At 47.2% G+C, this 23,062-nt stretch overlaps 2 protein-coding genes across 5 annotated transcripts in view; both read left to right on the forward strand.

The window, feature by feature from the left end:
* Nucleotides 1-23,062, forward strand: part of RPS6KA1 (ribosomal protein S6 kinase A1) — a 291,056-nt gene that overhangs the window by 173,053 nt on the left and 94,941 nt on the right. The gene's annotated exons all lie outside the window — the stretch shown is intronic.
* LOC141076347 (uncharacterized) lies at nt 7,737-14,152 on the forward strand. Its single transcript, XM_073563771.1, has 2 exons — nt 7,737-9,536; nt 9,675-14,152. Exon 2 carries the CDS (start codon nt 10,715-10,717, stop codon nt 13,829-13,831), a length of 3,117 nt encoding a protein of 1,038 aa, XP_073419872.1. The 5' UTR covers nt 7,737-9,536; nt 9,675-10,714; the 3' UTR covers nt 13,832-14,152.

Consider the following 23,062-nt stretch of genomic DNA (forward strand, 5'->3'; position numbering starts at 1 on the left):
ATAATTTGCAAAAAAAGAGTAAGTAACAAAACATGTTGTTAAAGCAAATGTTGTACTAACTAGGATTTATGGTTTGTTTGTAATAATGTTTTAATGTAGCCACTGGGCGCTGACATCTTGATTTGCAGATCTGTGGAGGACTCATACAGTCTGCAAATATGGCCGTCCCTGGACATAGGAGACTGCGGTCGGCTCCCGACCCCACCATGCAGCCTCATTAGCAGAGAACTGGGCACGCCTCTGTGGGCTGCACCATTCACTGCTGTAGGTGTGGCTGGGCGCCATTTTACTGTAGCCCAGTGCTATCTGCTGAGCTCGACTTTCTGCACCGTGCTTCCTGCTCCACCGTCCTCCTGCTCTGTCTCCGCCTCCTCACTCACACACAGCCCCAGTGATCTCCGGTAATCTGACACCTTTGCTGTTATAGTGACAGTGACATATACAGCCCATAGTCTATTGTATGGGGGGGGGCAGTTACACCAGTGTGAGCATATCTGTAATACTGTCTCCTGTGATACTGCCTGCTGAGCTGTGTATCTAATCCTATCCTGTGTGATACTGACTGCTGAGCCGTGTATCTAATCCTATCCTGTGTGATACTGACTGCTGAACCCTGTATGTAATCCTATCCTGTGTGATACTGTCTGCTGAGCCGTGTATCTAATCCTCCCCTGTGTGATACTGACTGCTGAGCCGTGTATCTAATCCCCTCCTGTGTGATACTGACTGCTGAGCCGTGTATCTATTCCTATCCTGTGTGATAGTCTGCTGAGCCGTGTATCTAATCCTCTCGTGTGATACTGACTGCTGAAACGTGTATCTAATCCTCTCCTGTGTGATACTGACTGCTGAACCGTGTATCTAATCCTCTCCTGTGTGATACTGATTGCTGAGCCGTGTATCTAATCCTCTCCTGTGTGATACTGTCTGCTGAGCCGTGTATCTAATCCTCTCCTGTGTGATACTGACTGCTGAACCGTGTATCTAATCCTCTCCTGTGTGATACTGTCTACTGAGCCGTGTATCTAATCCTCTCCTGTGTGATACTGACTGCTGAGCCGTGTATCTATTCCTATCCTGTGTGATAGTCTGCTGAGCCGTGTATCTAATCCTCTCCTGTGTGATACTGATTGCTGAACCGTGTATCTAATCCTCTCTTGTGTGATACTGACTGCTGAGCCGTGTATCTAATCCTCTCCTGTGTGATACTGACTGCTGAACCATGTATCTAATCCTCTCCTGTGTGATACTGACTGCTGAACCGTGTATCTAATCCTCTCCTGTGTGATACTGATTGCTGAGCCGTGTATCTAATCCTCTCCTGTGTGATACTGTCTGCTGAGCCGTGTATCTAATCCTCTCCTGTGTGATACTGACTGCTGGACCGTGTATCTAATCCTCTCCTGTGTGATACTGTCTGCTGAGCCGTGTATCTAATCCTCTCCTGTGTGATACTGACTGCTGAGCCGTGTATCTAATCCTCTCCTGTGTGATAGTCTGCTGAGCCGTGTACCTAATCCTCTCCTGTGATACTGACTGCTGAACCGTGTATCTCATCCTCTCCTGTGTGATACTGTCTGCTGAGCCGTGTATCTATTCCTATCCTATGTGATACTGTCTGCTGAGCCGTGTATCTAATCCTCTCCTGTGTGATACTGTCTGCTGAGCCGTGTATCTAATTCTCTGCCGTGTGATACTGCTCTCCTGAAATACTCTGTGCTGCTGTCACCCTGCTGGTTTTTATGTGTGATCTACATGGTGGTATTGTGTATAATCTATATGGTGGCATTGTGTGTGAAGTATATGGCGGTATTATTTGTGATCTGCTAAAAGGGGACCCATTCTAGGGTGGTTCTGGCTGAGCACCTGCACACGGGTCAGGGGTAATAGGTGCAGTCAGGGGAGGGCTGGGGAGGCAGCTGAAGAGAGGGGTCTCATTTTTATCGTTACTGTATGGCTCCGTTCCCCCCAGCCTGCTTCCCAGTGTCACCCCGGACTGCGCCTGTCGCCTTGCTTTCACACATCGCCATGACAGAATCTGAGGAGGGGAATGGGGTCTTTGCATGCAAAGTCTGGATCAGAACAGGCCATCAATCAGCAGAAATGTTTCCTGGATTTCTGTGCTGCTGTCTCCCTGCTCCTCCCCCATATATCTCCCTCTGTGCCCCCCATAGACCAGTGCACTGCTCTCCTGAAATACTCTGTGCTGCTGTCACCCTGCTCCCAGAATCCTTGCTGCCTGCCATCCTCGGTGACTGAAGACCCCATTCCTCTCCTCAGATCCCGTCCTGGCGATGTGTGAAAGCGAGGCGACAGGGGCCTGATGTATGGTGGAAGGAGCAGGGTGACAGCAGCAGAGTATTTCAGGAGAGCAGTGTGCGGGTCTATGGAGGGTCACAGAGGGAGATGTATGGGGGAAGGAGCAGGGTGACAGCAGCACAGAGTATTTCAGGAGAGCAGTGTGCTGGTCTGTGGGGGGCACCCTGTTCGGTGCCAGGGATTGTACATAGAGCGCTGTGTTTTATACACATGGATGGACCGTCTGCTTGTCTGCTCCACAGAAATCCAGGAAACATTTCTGCTGATTGATGACCTGTTCTGATCCAGACTTTACATGAAAAGACAGTCAGTAACTTTGCAGGCCCCATCAAAATGGCTGCTCACTGTGTTCCTAAATGTCATCCTCTCTTTTCCCTTAGCAAGCACCCAGTAGGGGAGGAGAGGAGTGACACCACCCCCATGTCAGCAGATTCCACCCATACAGTGTCCATTTTAGGGCATGATCATATATCAAAATCAAACATCATGGACACTGTACGCCCATAATTACTGCAGGACAGTAATGTGAGCTAGTTGTACACTAGGTTTTTGTGCCAAACTTCAGTAGCTGCTCCCCCTAGTGTTAACAAGTGGAAATGCCAAACTTTTTAAAATTATTTTTCATATTTTACAAAATTAAAAACAAATGATAATATTTTTTAAGAAAATGTAAACATTAATTCTTTACATTTTTTCAATTGCTGAAAAAAAATTTTTGGGATGGCACCTTCCCTTTAAAGTAATGATGGCCACTCGTTTTTCTTAGCTGCTTTTTTCTTGCCATAATACAAATTCTAACAGTCTGTTCGGTAGGACTATCAGCTGTGTATCCACCAGACTTCTGCACAACACAACTGATGGTCCCAACCCCATTTATAAGGCAATAATCCCACTTACTAAACCTGACAGGGCACACCTGTGAAGTGAAAACCATTTCCGGTGACTACCTCTTGAAGCTCATCAAGAGAATGCCAAGAGTGTGCAAAGCAGTAATCAAAGCAAAAGGTGGCTACTTTGAAGAACCTAGAATATAAGACATATTTTCAGTTGATTTACACAATTTTGTTAATTATATAATTCCACATGTGTTAATTCATAGTTTTGATGCCTTCAGAGTGAATCTACAATTTTCATAGTCCTCAAAATAAAGAAAACTCTTTGAATGAAGTGTCCAAACTTTTGGTCTGTACTGTATACAGATTAGAACCTTAGTTTACCGGGACATGGGGCATAGGTCAGTCTCTGTAACCCCTTATATAGATACCAAGATATTTGAATTTCTGGGCCATTGTGATATTTGATATTATCTAGAACCACCTCATCCCTAGCATCCAGGGGATGTACAACAGATTTTGACCAATTTATGCTTAAGTGGGAAGATGATCCAAATATCTCTTGTTTCCATTCTAATTGGAAGGGAAATATTGCAATTATTACCAAATAGATTGTCCGCATACAAAGCAATTTTCATCATTATTGCCATATTTAAAGCTCTCTATCCCTGGATGCCCTCTGAAATCTGTTAAAGGTTTTATTGTGCATGCAAAAAGTATCGGCGACACCGGGCACCCTTGTTTGTACCCCTGTAAAATTTTTGCTGGGATTTTAACATTCGTGGTTAATCGCGATGTGGGCCTGTATGAGTCTAATTCCTTGTCTTTTCCCTCTTTAGGAAGGACAACAATTATTGATTCATATAAAGATCTTGGGAGCTCCCCAGACAGGCACTATTTATCATTTCTAAGTATTGCTGTAATAGTTCCTCCTCAAAAAAGTGTAAATTTCTATTGGGAGGCAGTCCGACCCAGGAGCCTTGTCATTTGCCATTTTCCCCACCGCCTGCTGAATTTCATCTAATAATATTGTCCTGTCTGGAAATTCCCTATCAACATTCCCGAAAGATGGGAGGCCAATCCCATCTAGATATTCCGAGAGGTCACCCTGTGAGTAATTGACCCTAGAAGAGTAAAGGTCTGAATAAAAGCAACACAGAGTCTGTAATATTTCAGAGGTTCGGGTGTTAACGTTCTTCTCCAAATGCCTTAGATGGTCCATAAATGCCCTTTCCTTTTGAGCCTGTGCCAGCTTGGCTAATAAAAGGCCAGTGGTCTCACGTCTCATAGAATTGCTGTTTTAGAAACATAAGTTTGTATTAGCAAAGGAATGTCTGGACTATCAACTAATTTAAATATTTTTTTTCTAAGCAATATATTGGAATATGGTGGGGGGACATATATCACAATTATAATGCATTCAAAGTGAGATATTGTGCAACGGGCACCAACAAATCTGCCTTTATCTACAAAAAAAACAATACATTTAAAAGGGACAGTCTTATGTACTAAGAGACTGACTCCTCTAGAATGATTAGAATACTAGATTAAGGCCCGATGCTATCGCATCGGGAGGATAGAGGAGCAAGGCAGCAGTAGTTATGAAGTGGTAGAGGCAAATTGGCCCTGTAATTAGACACCGGCAGTGAACAGGCAGAGGAGCAAGGCAAGACGTCCGCACAGCAAGTCGGCGTGAGGTAAATGGCGAAATTCCGCGGGATCCAAGATGGCGTCGGCGAAATCTCGCGAGATTTCGCCGACGCCATCTTGGATCCTGATGTCATCCACGCCGGCGACATGTTCTTGCGGCGACGCCATCTTTAGTATCGCGGGATTTCGCCGATCCAAGATGGCGTCACTGCAAGAACATGTCGCTGGCGTGGACGACATCGGGATCCAAGATGGCGCCGGTGGAAGATGATGTCGGGGATCGTGGAGCAGCAGCGACGACGGCGTGAGTATGAGACGGAGTGAGAGAAAGGGTCGTATGTGGAGTGAAGGGGGGGGACGTGAGTGGAGATGGTGAAAGGTGAGAGGTGTGTGTGTTGAGGGTTAACATGGCAAGAGGTATGTGGTGGATGTGACGTCACCAAGTTACAACCAGACGGAAGCTGCTTAGCATATTTATTATTATAGATACGGAGTGTAGGCCATATGCCGTCCAGGATCTAGGTAGCTGTTAATAGAGTTCTTGGTTATATGTGTCTCCTGCAACTCTATAATTGCCGAATTGTCTTTCTTAATATATTCAAAAATTGCATGTCTTTTCGACAGCTAAACCTATACTTTAGAAAAATTAGAAATAAGTAACTATCTGATAGTAAATCAAACCCCCCGTTATCACCCCCGTAGTTAGGGAAAAAAAAAATAAATAAATGTATTTCCATTTTCCCATTAGGGTTAGGGGTGTGTTGGGGTTGGAGTTAGAATTGGGGGGGTTTCCACTGTTTTGGCACGTCAGGGGCTTTCTGTCACGGTCCTGTTAGGGTCGACGTGCAGTCACCGCTGAGCAAGGACTCACCCACACTGCAGAGGGGCCCGGGGTCAGACACGGCCGGATAATTCAGGCAAACAGGACCTGGAGAAGCTGAAGTCAGTGAGCAGTGAAGGACCTACGACCAAGTGACAACAAAGGGGGTGGGGCTTAGTGTCCATCTGCCAGAGAGAGGCAAAATACTATACAGGAATACTCAAAGTCAGACAAACAGTGTCATACACAGAGATAACAGTAAAGTACCAGGGATGAGACAGAACGGATAGTCGGGGACAGGCAGTGGTCAAAGCCAAACAGACATAGAAGGTACCAAGCAGAATCCAACAAGCAGTATCCAGAGAACAGGCCGAGTCGTACACCAATTTATCAGGCAAACAAGAACACAGCACAAACACTCAGGAGTCAACACACTCTGCCAAGGGCGAAAGTATAACTGACGGGGATAGGAGCTTCTTGAGGCCATTAGAAGCCTTCCCAGAACCAGGGCGAGACCACAATAATGAGCCCCAGGTGTGCAGGTAAGCCTGTACTGGGATCATAACCTTTAACCCCAGAAGTGCCAGTCATCAGCACTGGTTCCAGACATTAACCCCACATGTGCAAGTCAAAGCCGCACTGAGATCATGACACTTTACAAACGCGACATGGCGTCCGATCTCACTTCCAGCCAAAAAAGTCAAATGGCGCTGCTTCCCTTCCGAGCTCTGCCATGCGCCCAAATAGTGGTTTACCCCCCCATATGGGGTATCAGCGTACTCAGGACAAATTGCACAATAACTTTTGGGGTCCTGTTACTCTTGGGAAAATAAAAATTGGGGGTGAAAAGATTTTTGTGGAAAAAATGATTTTTTAATTGTACGGCTGTACGTTATAAACTTCTGTGAAGCCCTTGGGGGTTCAAAGTGCTCACCACATATCTAGATAAGTTCCTTGGGGGGTCTAATTTCCAAAATGGGGTCACTTGTGGGGGGGGTTTCCACTGTTTAGGCACTTCAGCAGCTCTCCAAACTTGACATGGCATCCGATCTGAATTCCAGCCAATTTTGCAGTGAAAAAGTCAAACGGCGCTCCATCCCTTCCGAGCTCTGCCATGCGCCCAAACAGTGGTTCCCCCCCACATATCAGGTATCGGCGTACTCAGGACAAATTGCACAATAACTTTTCCAGTCTAATGTCTCCTGTTACCCTTGGTAAATTAAAAAAATTGGACCTGAAGTAATTTTTTTGTGAAAAAAAGTTAAATGTTCATTTTTTATTTTAAACATTCAAAAAATTCCTGTGAAGCACCTGAAGGGTTAATAAACTTCTCGAATCTGGTTTTGAGCACCATGAGGGGTGCAGTTTTTAGAATGGTGTCACTTTTGGGTATTTTCTATCATATAGACCCCTCAAAGGTACTGTATAACAAGATACAAGCTGTTTCGAGTATAGGGTAAAAAATTGGTATTTCCAATAAACCGTATATATAGAAGGCGTAAACCACACACGCTCACTCACTATGGATGATACCGTAATACAACATTTTGAACAAAGGTACTGTATCAGCACATACCAGGTGTATCCAGTCTAGGGGTAATTGTAAATTTCCGTCTATACTTACGGAGTCAGATACAGACACTCACAGGCTCACTATGTATTACACCAGAATTTAAAAGTAGAAAAAGGGAAAGATATTCGAAGCGTACAACAGTATACAGTGTTGTGGTACTTTTAAATCTTCGTTTATATTTCAATCTCAGTAAGCCAGTCCAGACTCTCCGCTACTGGAAACTACGTGGATACAAGTACAGACGGAAAGTCGAGTGTTAGCAGAAATTTAGGAATTACTCATCGCGGGAAAACCTCCCGGTAGATGTTCCAGAGGCGATGCAGACCCTCCATTACTGTGTCTGGAGACAGCGAAAACGGTTCTTTGTGAAAAAAGGATTGCTTTATCGCAGTAGCGTGGATCACATCACCGTTACTCGTCTCCATCAAATTGTGATCACAGGGAGAGATGTAGACATGGTCCTAACTGCCTATCATGATGTGTCTAGTCATTTTGGAGTGCAAAAGACAGAAGCCACAGGCCGTAGGCGATTCTATTGGATTGGCATGAGAGGAGACACTGAAAAATGCTGGCAGGAATGTCACACGTCTGTGACTATCACAACTGTGAAAGGTGATCATAAAGCACCACTGCATCCGCTTGTAAGTTGACGTCCATTACAAATGGTAGCCATTGATCATCTGAAGGTAGAGGCCAGCAGGACAGGCCATAGCTACATCTTAACCATCATCGATCAATACACCAAGTTTCTAGTGGCCGTCCCTGTGAAGGATTTAACTGCCCAGACTACACAGCGGTGGAGCTGGGAGATGTAAGTATTGCAATTTGCAAGTGCTGTGGCCATGACCAAGCAGGGGGGGGGCACACTCGTGGTCGACGGTACTGGCACAGAGCCCCTCATAGTACGCTGGTGTGTCTGATGGCGAGTGGTCCCCCCCACCGCGAGAGACACTGTATTGTACTATGAGGGGCCCTGTGCCAGTGCTGGCAGCCATCAGTGGGCCCATCCACCTATTCAGAGCAACGGCATTTGCCTGGGTGCTCCAGGTGTTGACCCCAGCCCTTGGGGGGTGGGGGGGGTGGGCAGGTTTAAAAAATGGCATATGTTGGTGTAGGCTGGACATTCAGCTGCTGCAAATGGCGGAATTGGGCAAGTCCGAGGAAGAGGAGGACAAAAGCGAGGCAGTTTTCTGGCAACCTATGTGTCATCAGGGGAAGGTGGGACAAAATCTTTTGAAACTCATGCATGTTTTTCCATGGTACATGACGGCACCACGAGAGAGGGGATCCGCCCTACGAGGACAGGAAACCTTCAAGATAAAAAGGGGCGGCTCCTCTCTCCGCATCAGTTGGTTTCCTGTCCTCGATGGGGAACCCTCAAGATGAAAACCTCTTGATGGAAGAAAGAAGAGGATGCCTGGGTCGGGTGATTAGTGGCAGGCATGGGTCTGCTACACCCGACACCGGGTACCGGTAGTCGCCTCGGGGGCCATATACACCTATGCCCCCCCTGAGCGAGAGCATGGCCACAGCCGGGCACATACTCGGGCGAACGGAGGTCAGCGAGGAGGTCCAGGGAGGCCACTGATAGTGTCCCTCCCTGTTGACATATAGTGGCCATGCAGCCCGGGAGGCACATCAGTGCCCGGGCAGAAGAGCTCCTCGGAGGCCACAGATTGTGTACCCTCCCTGTGAGCACCAGACACCGGACCCCGCAGCGGAGGTCGTTCCGCACATACCTGCGCCAGAGCAGGGAGATGGGGTCCACCATGCAGGTAAGAGGTGTCCGGGGGTCCCGAAATGCAGACGCTCACTCGGCCGGGCCGCACCGGGAGGCGCGCGCACTGAGAGCGCGCATCATGGCCGACGAACCGGAAGTGGTGCAGCAACCCGGAAGTAGAGCGGCGCGCACGACACCACGGGGCCTGGGAGAAGCAGAAGGTGTGCACGGTCCCGGGAGGGGCACGGAGCACGCATGCGCGCGCGCGCACGCACGTCCACACAGAGGCGCGGCAGGTGCAAGACCAGTTGGTCTAAAAAAAAAAAAAAAAGGTGCTATTTAAGATCGCCAGAAAAGGCGAGCAGGCGTCACAGCACCAATTTGGAGTGGAAGTGACTGCTTGCAGCCATAAGCAGCATAATGGAGAGCCCTTCGCCAGAGCATGTGCAACCGCGCCAGGAAGCAAAGGAGAGGCGGTCGTGCTCAGAGGAGAAAGCAAAGACACGCCGCAGCAGTAGTGTGAGCCACTCGGGCAGCGCACGGGCGGGTCGTCACCGCAGGAAAGAGGGGTCCATAGTCTCGTTGGGAGACAGTGAAAGGACCAGCCAACCTCCAGATCCGGTACCCGTTCTATGAAGCGTCCGAGTGGTGAGTGAACTTCGAGAAAGTCCAGTTATCTAATATCTGTTCTCTTTCTCCTTTTCTTTCTCCCTCTCCTCCTCCTCCTCCTCTTATATACATTGGCGGGGGGGAGTATAGGACGTCCCTAAGAAATATAGAGGGAAGTCGAAGAATAAGGAATGTGCCTTATGTAAAAACCCCACAGAGGCAGCCTGGAACAAAAAGTTGTGCCAGGAATGCATTAACAAAACCATAGCGGAGGAGACACCCTCATTTTCGGCTAGTCTGAGGACCATAATTCAGACAGAAGTTTCAAAATCAGTAAGAGCATTACAACCTGTAGATACAGAAAGGAAAAATAGGAGAGCAAGCCCCTCAGGGGTCTCTCAGCAAGACTCTACAGAGTCAGAGGACGACTCAAATAAGTCTCAGTATGTAGGAAGTAGCTCGGACGGGGAAGATACATTTCCAGTAGAAACTACGGATGAGCTCATTAAAGCAGTTAGATCTACCATGGGACTAGTAGAAGAACAGACAAAAAAGACAGCCCAAGATCTCATGTTCAGCGGATTGCAAAAGAAAAAAACGTAAAGCCTTCCCTGTTAACGAGCAACTAAAAGCACTAATAAAACGCGAATGGGAAAAGCCAGAAAGGAAGTCCCAGATAACGAATTCCCTAAAGAGGAGATACCCCTTTGAGGAGGAAGCGTCCTCGTCCTGGGATAGGGCCCCCAAAATTGATGTGGCGATATCAAAGGTCGCCAGAAAATCTTCCCTACCCTTTGAGGACCTGGGGTTCCTAAAAGAGCCACTGGACCGAAAGGTAGACAATTGCCTTAAATCAGCCTGGGAAACCTCGGCTGGCGCACTAAGACCCGCCATCGCAGCCACTTGTGTGGCTAGGTCCCTAAAGATATGGACAGACAACTTGGAAGATCAGTTAGAACAAGGAGTTCCCAGGGACATGATTCTGGAATCATTACCGGCTATTAGAGCGGCGGCGGGCTTTCTTGCAGAGGCGTCAGCAGATTCGGCCAGACTAGCGTCAAAATCAGCAGCCTTAACAAATGTAGGACGGCGGGCGGTATGGCTCAAGTGCTGGCCGGGGGACACACAAGCAAAACTGAAGCTTTGTTCTCTACCATGTGAGGGAAATTTCTTATTTGGTCCAGCACTGGATGAAGTATTGGAAAAAGCGAGTGACACAAAAAAGAATTTTCCGAAACAACCGTTTCAGGCCTTTCGGCGCTCCTTTCAGAGGGGCCGAAAGTTTAGAAGGCAACAGTTCAAAGAACGTGACAGAAATAATTCTGACAGACGATACAGAGGAGGGAGAGGCTTCTATTTTAGTAAGCCCCCTAGAGAAGCCAAAAAACCCGGCCAGTGACGGTCCCTCTCAGGTGGGGGGAAGGCTCTCTCACTTCCTCCCAGCCTGGGAAAGGATCTCATCCAGTACCTGGATCCGACAGATAGTAGGGTCAGGTCTGGAGTTAAAATTCCACCACTGGCCACCACAAAAATTCATCCAAACTCCGGTACAATTATCCCAAGAAAGACAAAAGAGTTTGGAGGGGGAGGTGTTATCCCTTATACAAAAGCGCGTACTGGAAGAAGTTCCAGAAGGGGAAAGGAAGGAAGGTTTTTACTCCCCCCTATTTCTGATAAAGAAACCAGACGATTCCTGGAGGACGATTGTAAACCTGAAAGGCCTCAACAAGTATCTAGTAGTCCCATCGTTCAAAATGGAAACGATAAGGTCTACGGTGAAACTCCTCTTCCCTCGGTGTTACATGTCGGTCCTGGATCTCAAGGACGCTTACTATCATGTCCCGATCCGGCAGCAAGACCGCAAATTTCTCAGGGTGGCAGTCCAGATAAACTCTCAGTGGCATCATTTTCAATACAAGGCTCTGCCCTTTGGGGTAGCAACAGCCCCCCGGGTCTTTACGAAGTTAATTGCGGAGATCACGGCACATCTCAGAGAAAAAGATGCTCCAGTAATACCATATCTGGACGACTTCTTGATAGTGGGGAAGGATTTCGCTCACTGTCAGGAACAAGTCAAGACAGTAATAGAGACTCTTCAGACTCTGGGTTGGCAACTGAACTTCAAAAAATCCAGGTTGGAGCCAACGATGGTCCAGAATTTTTTGGGCCTAACAATAGACTCGGTAATACAGGAGTGTCGCCTCCCAGAGGAGAAAGAAGAGAAAATCAAAAACCTAATCAGAACAACGTTAGGAAAGCCAACAATGACGCTGAGGAAAGCCATGTCAGTGTTGGGGTCCCTAACCTCCTGCATACCAGCGGTAAAATGGGCCCAACTTCACACAAGGGAACTTCAGTGGTGTGTGTTACAAAACGATCTGACGCTTCAGGGGCAATTGGAACAGAAGCTTACCATCCCGGATCCTGTACTCCAGTCGCTAAAGTGGTGGCTACAGATAGAGTCCTCTCCGAGGGGAGTACCCTGGACATATGCAGCCTCCAGAGTAGTCACGACAGATGCCAGTCCCTGGGGCTGGGGAGCCCATCTAGACACCCTGTGGCTCCAAGACCCTTGGGCGCGGGGGGGAAAAAGATCTATCCTCAAACGAGTGGGAACTACTAGCCATCGAAAGAGCGCTGGAAAGATTACTGACACACCTAAGAGGACATCATGTGAAAGTCCTATCAGACAATCGTACGGCGGTTGCATACGTAAACCATCAAGGGGGCACTCGTTCTCGGTCTTTGATGGAAATAGCGAAAAGAATCTTGACTCTGGCGGAACATCAGTTCCTTTCATTATCGGCCCTGCATATCCGAGGCGCGGACAACCTGAAGGCGGACTTTCTGAGCAGGAACCACTTAAAGCAAGGAGAATGGTGCCTAAAAGAGTCCATTTTTCAGCAAATTGTGCAGAGGTGGGGAAAACCCATAATAGATCTCTTCGCCTCAAAAACCAACAGGAAAGTTCAAAAATTCTGCTCCCTAAGACCAGCAGACATGCCACTGGCAGTAGACGCCTTCAGAATAAGATGGACATCAGGTCTCCTATACGCCTTCCCTCCAATATGCCTCATTCCATTAGTCCTGAAAAAAATCAGGGAGGATCAAGCCAGAGTAATTATGATAGCTCCCTTTTGGCCAAAAAGGCCGTGGTTCTATTGGCTGAGGGTGATGTCAGTGACAGACCCATGGGTGCTCCCAGAGGATCACGACCTCCTAACACAGGGTCCCTTCAATCATCCTCCGAATTCCAGGCTGCATTTGACAGCCTGGAATTTGAAAGGTCACTGTTAGAGAAGAAAGGCTTTTCAGCAAGATTGATTTCCACCCTAATTAGTAGCAGAAAGCCAGTGACCACAAAAATATATGGGAGGATATGGAGAACATTTTTGTCCACCTCAGGCCCAATACAGGAGGGGGAAGTGCCTGTGAGGGCGGTACTAGAATTCCTACAAAAAGGTTTGGACCTGGGCTTAGCAGTCAGCACCCTGAAAGTACACGTTTCAGCCCTGGCAGCATTATTTAATTATGACCTGGCAAGCGATAGATGGGTCGTCAGATTTATCCGGGCCTGTGCTAGAGCGGACTCTGTCCCATCTCCTAAACCTCCTCCCTGGGATCTAAATTTAGTCCTATCATCCCTAACGGAAAGTCCATTTGAACCAATAGACGCAACGTCAGATAAAGTGGTAACTTTAAAAACAGCCCTGTTAGTGGCGCTCACATCGGCACGTAGGGTTGGGGACTTACACGCACTATCAGCAGATCCACCATACACTCAGGTTATGGACGATAGAGTCGTGTTGAGATTAGATCCAGCATACCTCCCTAAGGTAGTGTCAAAATTCCACAGAGCCCAGGAAATAATCTTGCCATCCTTTTGTCCTAACCCCGGTAACAAAAAGGAAGATAAATTACATTGCTTAGACGTTAGAAGATGTATCCTACAGTATTTAGAGGTGACAAAACCATGGAGGAAACAGAGGGCCTTATTTGTCTCGTATCAAGGAGCAAGGAAAGGCCTTAAAGCCTCTAAGCAAACTATAGCTAGATGGGTGAGAGAGGCCATCATACTAGCATATAGTAGTGCAGGTAGGGCTGTTCCAGAGGGCCTAAAAGCCCACTCCACGAGGGCCATGGCAACGTCCTGGGCGGAGAAAGCGGACGCCTCCATCGACCAAATCTGTAAGGCGGCCACTTGGTCCTCTCCATCTACCTTTTTCAGACATTACAGATTAGACCTATCTGCCACCTCTGATCTCACATTTGGGAGAAGAGTGTTACAGGCAGTGATCCCCCCCTAAAAGAGAATACAAATCTCTGTAACTCTCTCATGGTGCCGTCATGTACCATGGAAAAACACGGGTATTACATACCTGGTAATGTGTTTTTTCATGAGACATGACGGCACCCTTATATTCCCACCCTATCACGTCATTAGTTGGGTGTTTCGTTAGTATTATACACTCCCTTGGTGTTGGAAATTTAGCAGTGTAAAATATGTATTGTTCATGTGTGAACTAACCTGCGGAGTTCCTCGTGCTCTGTAAAACAACTGATGCGGAGAGAGGAGCCGCCCCTTTTTATCTTGAAGGTTTCCTGTCATCGTAGGGCGGATCCCCTCTCTCGTGGTGCCGTCATGTCTCATGAAAAAACACATTACCAGGTATGTAATACCCGTGTTTCATTTTAATGAAGTTTAGATCATCAACATTTTGGGTCGACAGACGGGTCCTTTTTTTCTGTCAGGATTGATCCAGCAGCACTGAAGACTTTCAGATAACACACTAGCAGCAGGGCAAGCGAGCTCCTGTAAGGCACAGTGTGTCAATTCAGGCCAGGTGTCCAGTTTAGAGGCCCAATAGTTAAAGGGGAATGACCTGTGAGGGAGAACATCGATATGGGAGAAGTATTTTGTAACCATAGTTGACAACTACTGTCTCCTGTCACTTTTTTTAATCGATGTAGTATTAGCAGTCGTGTGAGGGGTACTTGAGAAATCATTCCACAACATGGTCATTGAACCCCTGTCTCCAACGCCACTTCGGCTGTGTGCATCACGAACACCTCTTCCATTGTGCCCACTACGGCTCGTGGGAGAACCAGCACCGCTGCTGTGTGCTGGGAAAGCCTCAAACAAATGATTTACCAGAGTTGCTTGTTTGTTAGCCAATATTATCTCTAGGTTCTCCTGTGGCATGATGTGTAATTTGACTTTGTAGCATGGGTCGAGGATGCTGGCCAGGCAGTAGTCGTCATCCTTCATCATTTTGGCAATGCGGGGGTCCCTTTTTGGGATCCGCAAGGCATAATCGCACATGTGAGCCAATGTTCCAGGTGTCAATAATGCACTGCCAGTGGTGGGTGGAGGAGCACTTTCTGGCAAATCCACATCCCTACAGTCACGCACAAACACTGTACCTGACCTTAGAACGCCAAGATTTTCTCTTGCCCCCTGAGAAGCATCCTCCTGCCCAAATTAATCATCCCCCTCATCCTCCTCTTCCTCTTCTTCCTCCACCTCGTCCAGGACAGTTCCCTGACCAGACAATGGCTGACTGTCAGCAAGGCTTCCCTCCTCCTCCTCCTGTTCCTCCTCTGCTGCAGACGCATAAGTGGGATGCTCATGCTTATGATGGCGTCGTCTGCGCTTACCAGCCGTGTGCATTCCTCAAAACACTGAAGGACTTTACGGAGGTCTTTCAGCTTTGACCACTGCACACCCGACAATTCCATGTCTTCCCTCAAACTGCCTGCCCGTGTAACCTCCCACAAATGCATTACAGCCTGCCTCTGTTCGCACAGCCTCTCAACCATGTGCAGGGTGGAGTTCCACCTGGTTGCAACGTCTATGATTAGGCGGTGCTTGGGGAGGTGGAGCAATCGCTGCAGCTTCTGCATAGGAGTGGAGTGGACGTTTGAGCGACGGATGTGCGAGCACAGTCTTCGCAGCTTATGGAGCAGTGATGTTATCTCCAGATAATTATTAAGAAAGCACTGCACCACCAGGTTCAAAGTGTGAGCCAGGCAAGGTATGTGTGTGAGTTTTGCACGGGTTATGGCTGCCACAAAATTATGGCCATTATCACTGACTACATTGCCTGGTTCAAGATGTAGACTGCCCAGCCATGACTCAGTTTGTCACTGCAAGTAGTCGGCCAGTACCTCCGCGGTGTCTGTCGCCTAAAGACATCATCTTTAACACAGCCTGCTGATGCTTACCACTAGCTGTTCGATAGTGGGACAGCTCGTGTGCAACACTGCCAGCTGTGGATGGAGTGCGACTGCGCTCTGTGGACGAGCTTTCGCTTATGGAGGAGGAGGAGGATCGAAAGCCTACAGCCAACTGTTTCCTATACTGTGGGCTAGGCAGCATTGTTCCACCGCCGCTGTCCCCTGTGGAGTCTGCATCCACCACATTAACCCAGTGCGCAGTGATGGACACGTAACGGCCCTGGCCATGCCTACTGGTCCATGCATCTGTTGTGAGATGCATCTTTCCACTCACTGACTGTTTTAGTGCATGGACAATGCCGTCTTTCACATGCCGGTGGAGGGCAGGGATGGTTTTTCGAGAAAAGTGCCGACTGGGTAGGTCATAGCGTGGGACAGCGTAGGCCATGAGGTCGCGGAAAGCTTTGCTTTCAACCAAACGGTAGGGCATCATCTCTAATGAGATTAGTTTGGCAATGAAGGCGTTCAAACACTGTACGCGGATGAGAGGATGAGGACTTTCTTGTCCTACTCAGTGTCTGGTAGGGTGAGCTGGACTGGAGAGCTGCATATGGGGAAGTAGCGGTGGAACAGATGGAGTGAGAGGGTTGGTGATGGTATTGGTGGTGATTGCCTAGATTCAGTGTTGTGTTGCAAAACCATTGTGATTCCCTGAGTGCTTTGGCCTTGCTACGACACCTCCACATTTAGTGCTGGCGGTGGTCTTACAGTGGGGGAAGCGATGGAGCATTGCTGGCTACCTTCAGTCGGAGCAGGTGCACATGTGGTACCTGAGGTTTTATAGTCCGTCCACGCTTGCAAGGGCATGTTGATTAAATGTCTAAGCATGCAACTGGTATTCAAATTTCTGAGTTGTTTACCTCGGCTAAAGGTCCTTCTGCACTTCATAGGCTAGTTTCACACTAGCGCTTTTGAACGCAGCGACGGCCTGCGCACGGCCGCCGCTAAGCCCCGCCCCTGCCACGCCTCCGCCGGTAGCTCCGCCTACCGGCGCATGACGCTGCATGCGTCCTGCGTCCCCTATCTTTATCACTGGGGGCGCAGGCCGTGCGCAGCATGCGTTTGGTGGCGCATGCGCCTTTTTGACGGTGCGCCGGCGCAGCCAAACTGCAGCAGGTTGCGTTTGGCGCAGGTCGGCGCACCTTCAAAAGGACGCATGCGCCGCCAAACGCATACTGCGCACGGCCTGCGCCCCCAGTGATAAAGATAGGGGACGCAGGACGCATGCAGCGTCATGCGCCGGTAGGCGGAGCTACCGGCGGAGGCGTGGCAGGGGCGGGGCTTAGCGGTGGCCGTGCGCAGGCCGTCGCTGCGTTCAAAAGCGCTAGTGTGAAACTAGCCTTACAGCTAACCTTTGCCTTATCAGTAGGATTTTGGACAAAGAAGTGCCACACTGCACTCTTCCTACTATGGTATACATTTTCTGTCCTTGCACGCTGTGCTAAGTTGACCGTCTGGCCAAGCTGTCCTGCAACTCTTTTTAGTCTTTGTTCCATGTTTTTGGACAGCTACGGGCCTGCCAGATAACCGCTGCTGCATTGTCAATGCCTGCTGCGGATCCTTCTCCTTATCTGAACTATTGCCAGCGCCACCCTACTCCCCCAATGGATGCCAATCCGGGTCAAGAACTGGGTCATCCATCACCTCCTCTTCAAAGTCATCTGCTCCTTCCTCTTTACCTTCCTCTGTGTCACTGTGTAAGGTGAGTTTCATCAGGGTCAGATTATGGCTCAGTAGACTGCGAGGGCAATGTAGTACTCTGGGTGAATATACCAGCAGAATCCTCTAGCAGTGGCTGTGCATCAGTGCACTCCATGTTAGATTCATCTTGGACTGGGGAATATCCCAGGCATGGTATGTGAAAAGAGCTCCATAGAGTAATCTGAAGTGTGGGCTGCCGCATCCTTAACTTTTGGTGGGGGTGAAGGGCACAAGAAAAGGTGTTTTTCCTGACCAGAACCCTGCACTGACGACTCAGTGCTTGCAGGTTTCAAACGTTCAGAAGAGGAGGCAATAGAGCTGGTGGCCGTTTCGGCAATGTACCCCAAAACCTGTTCCTGATGCTCCGGCTTTAAAAGCGGTTTTCCTACTCCAAGAAAAGGTAACCTTACAGGCCTTCTTGGGCCAGACGATGATGCAGGCTCAACACCTCCTGCCTTAGCTGCTAATGTGCTTTTGCCAGAACCAGCCGATGCACCACTACCATCAGTACCAGCTGCGCCCCCCTGCCCACGTCCGCGGCCTCTTACACCATACTTCCTCAAGTTTGGGAAACTGTACCAAAAATACCAGTCGAAAGATGGTATTGTATGAGGAGCGTCCAGCTGTGTAAGGTGTAGTAAAAAAATTAAATCTACGTATATATTTAGTCACAGACACTCTCACAGTATGTATTTGACCGTAATCCAACAAGAAGATATACGGAACTGTATCAGAAGTGTACAGCTGTATTCGATTTTTGTGTAACTAACAATCTCCGTATATGTATTTACGGAGTGTCACACACACATGCTGACTCTGTATAGATGTGACTGTAATGCGAACGGCAGATATACAATACTGTTTGAGAATCGGACAGCTCTATACGGTGTCTGAATGGAAAATTGTCAATCTCCGTCTGTTTTTATACGGACTAACACGCTGTCTATTTTTGACCGTAATCAAGCAGCAGATATACGAAAGTGTTTGAAAAGCGGACAGCTCTCTAAGGTGTAGGTCTGGAAAAATGGGAAATCTCCTCGGCTTGTTTTTCCAGAGTCACACACAGCTTCTATTTGTCTGTGATACAAGGTGGTACATGGTAGTGTGTGTAGAGCGTACACCGCTATACGGTGTCTGTATGGAAAATTGTCAATCTCCGTCTATTTTTATACGGAGTGACACACGCTGTCTGTCTAGTTTTGACCGTTATCAAACAGCAGATATACAAAACTGTTTGAAAAGCAGACGGCTCTATAAGGTGTAGGTCTGGAAAAATGGAAAATCTCCTCTGCTTGTTTTTCTAGAGTCACACCCAGATAGCTTCTATTTGTCCGTGATACAAGCCGGTACACAGTAGTGTATGAGGAGCGTACACCGCTATACGGTGTGTTAAAAAATGAACGCTTGGTAACTCACCAGAACAAAATAAAAAAAGTTGGAGTGCTTTGAAAAAAGCAGCGTGAACAGCAGTGTGCACACAGCAATGCAGCTATCAGGTAGCCTTAAAAGGCAGCCTAATCACCACCAGTACTGCTGCACACATCAAAAATGATATAGTGATTTGTACATAGTCGATCACCGCTTGTTTTACAGTCTTAAATTGTTTTATGTAAATGCACCCTACAAATTTCTGTGACGGTGCAGTATGGTAGCATTTGGGGCTCCACTTTTATTTACCCAAGTCCATACTTTGGCTAAAGCCAACCCAGTGCGTCACTGCCAAGAGTACCAGCCTCAAACCCGGTTGTGAGATTAAAAATATTGGGTGAGTTGACATGCATTCATTACAGTGCGGATATGCTCTCGTGTATGAAAATGAAATCAACACCTATAATTCTATAGACTGGCATGTTGGAGCAATTAAAGCTTGCTCTTTTAGCAGCATGAACTATAGTGTAAGGTGCTGTACACTTACAATAGTCAATGAGATATAGGCATCTTGTTAAAGAAGACCTTGAACTTACTCAAATTTATAAAATACCTTGGGAAAAAATCCCTGATTCTGTTGCTTTTTTCCACAATTATTACTTTTGGAGTGCAGTATGTGAAATCTGCTTGCAGTTCTACTGGGTGTTTCTTCAAAGTCTTCTCAGAGGGTGCGTGCTTTCACCTCTCTCTTCTAGATGCTGCCAATCACAGCTCGGCAGTGTCTGAGACTGCTTAGTTAGCTGTCACTGGTAGCGTCTGGGAGAGGGGTGAAAGCATCCCCCCAGAGATGACTGAAGAAGCACCAAGTTGGACTGCAAGCAGAAATTTCACATTCTGCTCTCCAAAAGCAACTAATGTGAATCTCTCTGTAATGATGTGGCCACAGTTAAAAATGGAAAAACATGGCAGAATCAGAAGAGCTCGGGGATCTTTACAAGGTATTTAACTCAATTTTTTTTTAGCAAGTGACAGGTCCTCTTTACCTGTACACTATATACAGAGCTCCTGTGTATAATGGCATTAGTGTTGTGTTTTTTATTAATGATCAGTATTGTAGTATTCAGTCACTATATGGTGGTAGTATGTGATCTGGTTATGGTGTGGCAGTATTTTTCTCGGTATGTGGTATTATTTGGTCATTATGTAATGGTAATATGTGACCTGGTCATGGAATGGAGGTCTTTGTTCCTTGTATGTGGTATTATTCGGTCACTATGTGGTGGTAATATATGGTCTGGTCATGGTGTGACGGTTTTTGTCCCTTGTATGTGGTATTAGTGGTCATTATAAAAAATGTGACTCATTCCCTTAAAGAAAAATAAATAAAAATAGACCTAAAAAGAGTATTGGATATTTTAAGAAATGTTTCATAGGGTAGAGTAGGGTCCGGCCAAAAGAGCCTACTTTGTCGAGGTGGCTGCTTAAATATTCTTTTGGCCAAAACAAAAGTTGCTGGCTATGTATGTAATCTGGTGTCTGCTGGGAACTGTTAATATCAGATTGGTGAGAATGTGGTGCAGAAGATGAGTTTTTCCCAGAGCAGGCGGTGGGACTGTGGAAGGTTTGAGGTGTGGAGGCGGAGCTGGTGTGGAGCCTGGGTGGAATCTCAAGGGGGCCTGAAAATTTTGCCAGTATGGGGCCCCGAAATTCCTAGTGGCAGCCCTGCACAGGCAAGTGCTAGCTGTCAGGAAACTGCAGTAAAGCGAAGGACATCAGGAACACGCCGGCAAGGAGGTGGAGTGCAGGAAATTTCAGGCAGGCCAAAGGACTTAAAGAAACCACAGGCAAGCAGGTGGTGTGCAGGAAACCGCAGGCAGACAAAGGACCTCAGGAAAACGCAAGGAAGGGAGTGCAATGTGGAACCCGCAAGCAGGTTAGCAGATAACAAACCAGAGTAACGTTAAAGACAGCATACAAGGAAGCCACAAACAGGCAGGATGATGTCCAGAAAACCACAGGCAGACAAGGAAAGATTCCAGGAGACCTGGCGACATGTAGCGGACAGATCTCTGGAGTCAATAGAAGTCACATAAAAGTAGGAAGATGCAGTAAAAGCTGCTGGTCTACAGGAGACATCCTGCAGCCTTCTGTAAGGATATGGACATGCTGTCCACATTTCCAATTGAAGAAGCAAGTTTCAATGTTGTGAAATGTAATATGTGTAGTTTGACTTTGGAGATAATTAGAGTTAGCAACTGGTGCTAACCTAGAGTGGTACTGACTGAGTCATAGGGACTGTGATGATTTCCGGTCAGAAAAAGTAGATAAGACCTGGAGTGAATAGTAGGTGGATCAAAAGAACAGAAATGAACTTGTGAGATGAGTAGAGTTCACCGGGTAGGAGTGCCAGAGCATCAGCATTACTGGCCACACAAGCATCTTGAAAGAGGACTTCGAACCGCAGAGCAAGTAGGCAAGTAAAGACATTTGATTAGGACTGTAGTTTTAAAGCTGGGTTGTGGTGAAGTAGAGAGAAATAGTGGCTATTGTATCTCAATAAAAGCCTTTTTTCACATGGACATTCTGCTGTTGCGTGCATGTTATCCTGTGTCTCTTTTCTCCCTTTTTTTCGAGAGAAATAGTGGGCATGAACAGTCCAGCAGTAAACAACTGAGGAAGGAAACTGTACAAAAAGCTTTAATCCCTGAAGGAAACGTTCATAAGACTTTGTATTCGATATCCAATACAAAATCCCTGTTTAGTAAAGAGTTTAATTTTGGATGGTGGTCTCCCTTATTGAAATGTGAAACATCTTGTCCTGTCAATCCAGCAAAATTGGTTATATGCAGCTTGCCAGGACCCCCATTTTCACATAAGATGCTGGGGCACAACAGATTGGTGGCTACCTCCTCCAGCCAAGTTACACTGCATGTGGAGACATGTGGGGTCAGCAGGTGCCCTAGTATACTAGACTGAACACTAGCCTAAACCGCATAGACAAGGGATCATCCCACCAAACGCCTTCTCTCCTTTTACTGTGGGCAAAATGCTACACAGGGTGAGGGTAAACCAGTGTGGCAATACTTTATTGAAAGAAAAAACAGGCAAATAACACAAATAATTGTCCCAGTAAAATACCCAGGATGGTGCAAAATTACAGAGTCTCTCCCTTCCTCTGACTTGCCTGGATAAGAACAGCTGTGATTTCAGATCTTCAAAAGCCGACCATCCGCACCTGTATCACGCAGAGGAGAGGTAACAACAAGCTTAGGAAGCTGACAGTCCATTGAGGTACAAGGCCGGGTGACCGGAGGGTCACAACCTGGCTTCTCCGAGCATCTCCATGGAGCTAGGTGACCGGTGGATACTAATTCTGGCTGGCTTTCTCAAACATATTCATGGAGCTCAGGTGACCAGTGGGTCGACATCCTGACCTCCCCAAATGTATCCATGGGTTCAGTGATGGTCAGTGAAGCAGATCTGTATTCTTTCAGCCGGTGCCATAGTCCCCTAATTCTGCCTCCTGCCCAACAGCTCCTTCCTCCGAATATTGGCATTCAGTTTACTGACGACCGGGGCACAAATATCCAATTTGCAGGGAACCTGCCTAACATGTATCCTCTCTATCTAGAGCAGTAATGCTATTCATATTTCATATTTACATGTGTTAGCACTACAGAGTGCAACTGTATTTGTTTGCTATTTATGGAGACTGCTGCTCTTAGTTCGCACATGTACACACCAGTTTTCTGAATTGGAAGTGCCTGTCAGTGTTTTTTTATTTGTACTTTGCCTCTCTTTCCAAGCAGTCCGCTTTATAGCCCGTGGCAGTTTTAATTGCAGCAGGATCCTACCTACCCATAAACTCTGGTTTTAACCTGATAGAGGTGTTCACTCTATGCAGGTTCCTAGCAAATCAGAGATTACCTTGTCATTGGCTTCTGGGCATTCATGAATTGGCCAAATTATGTGCTAAGTATCTCTATTTTTTCTTACTATCTAGAGCAGTAATGCTATTCATATTTACATGCATTATCACTACAGAGTGCAACTTTATTTGCTTGTTAAACGAAACCAAACGGCCCCCATTATAATTAAGCTAAATTAGTTTCCATAACTATGTTTGGGTATCACATTTACAATTTAGGATGTCTTCGATGAATATCGTTATTTGTCCCTTGTATTTTGTCAATGGCCGACAAACAAATTATTCTAAAACGTTGAAATTGCGC

The sequence above is a fragment of the Dendrobates tinctorius genome, unplaced genomic scaffold (genome assembly GCF_039654945.1).
Source record: "Dendrobates tinctorius isolate UK_male_01 unplaced genomic scaffold, ASM3965494v1 ptg000015l, whole genome shotgun sequence".
Classification (NCBI taxonomy): domain Eukaryota; kingdom Metazoa; phylum Chordata; class Amphibia; order Anura; family Dendrobatidae; genus Dendrobates; species Dendrobates tinctorius.

Bases quoted from the DNA above. Each gene is read 5' to 3' on its own strand.
- LOC141076347 (XM_073563771.1), top strand. From the start codon at position 10,715: ATGAAGTATTGGAAAAAGCGAGTGACACAAAAAAGAATTTTCCGAAAC.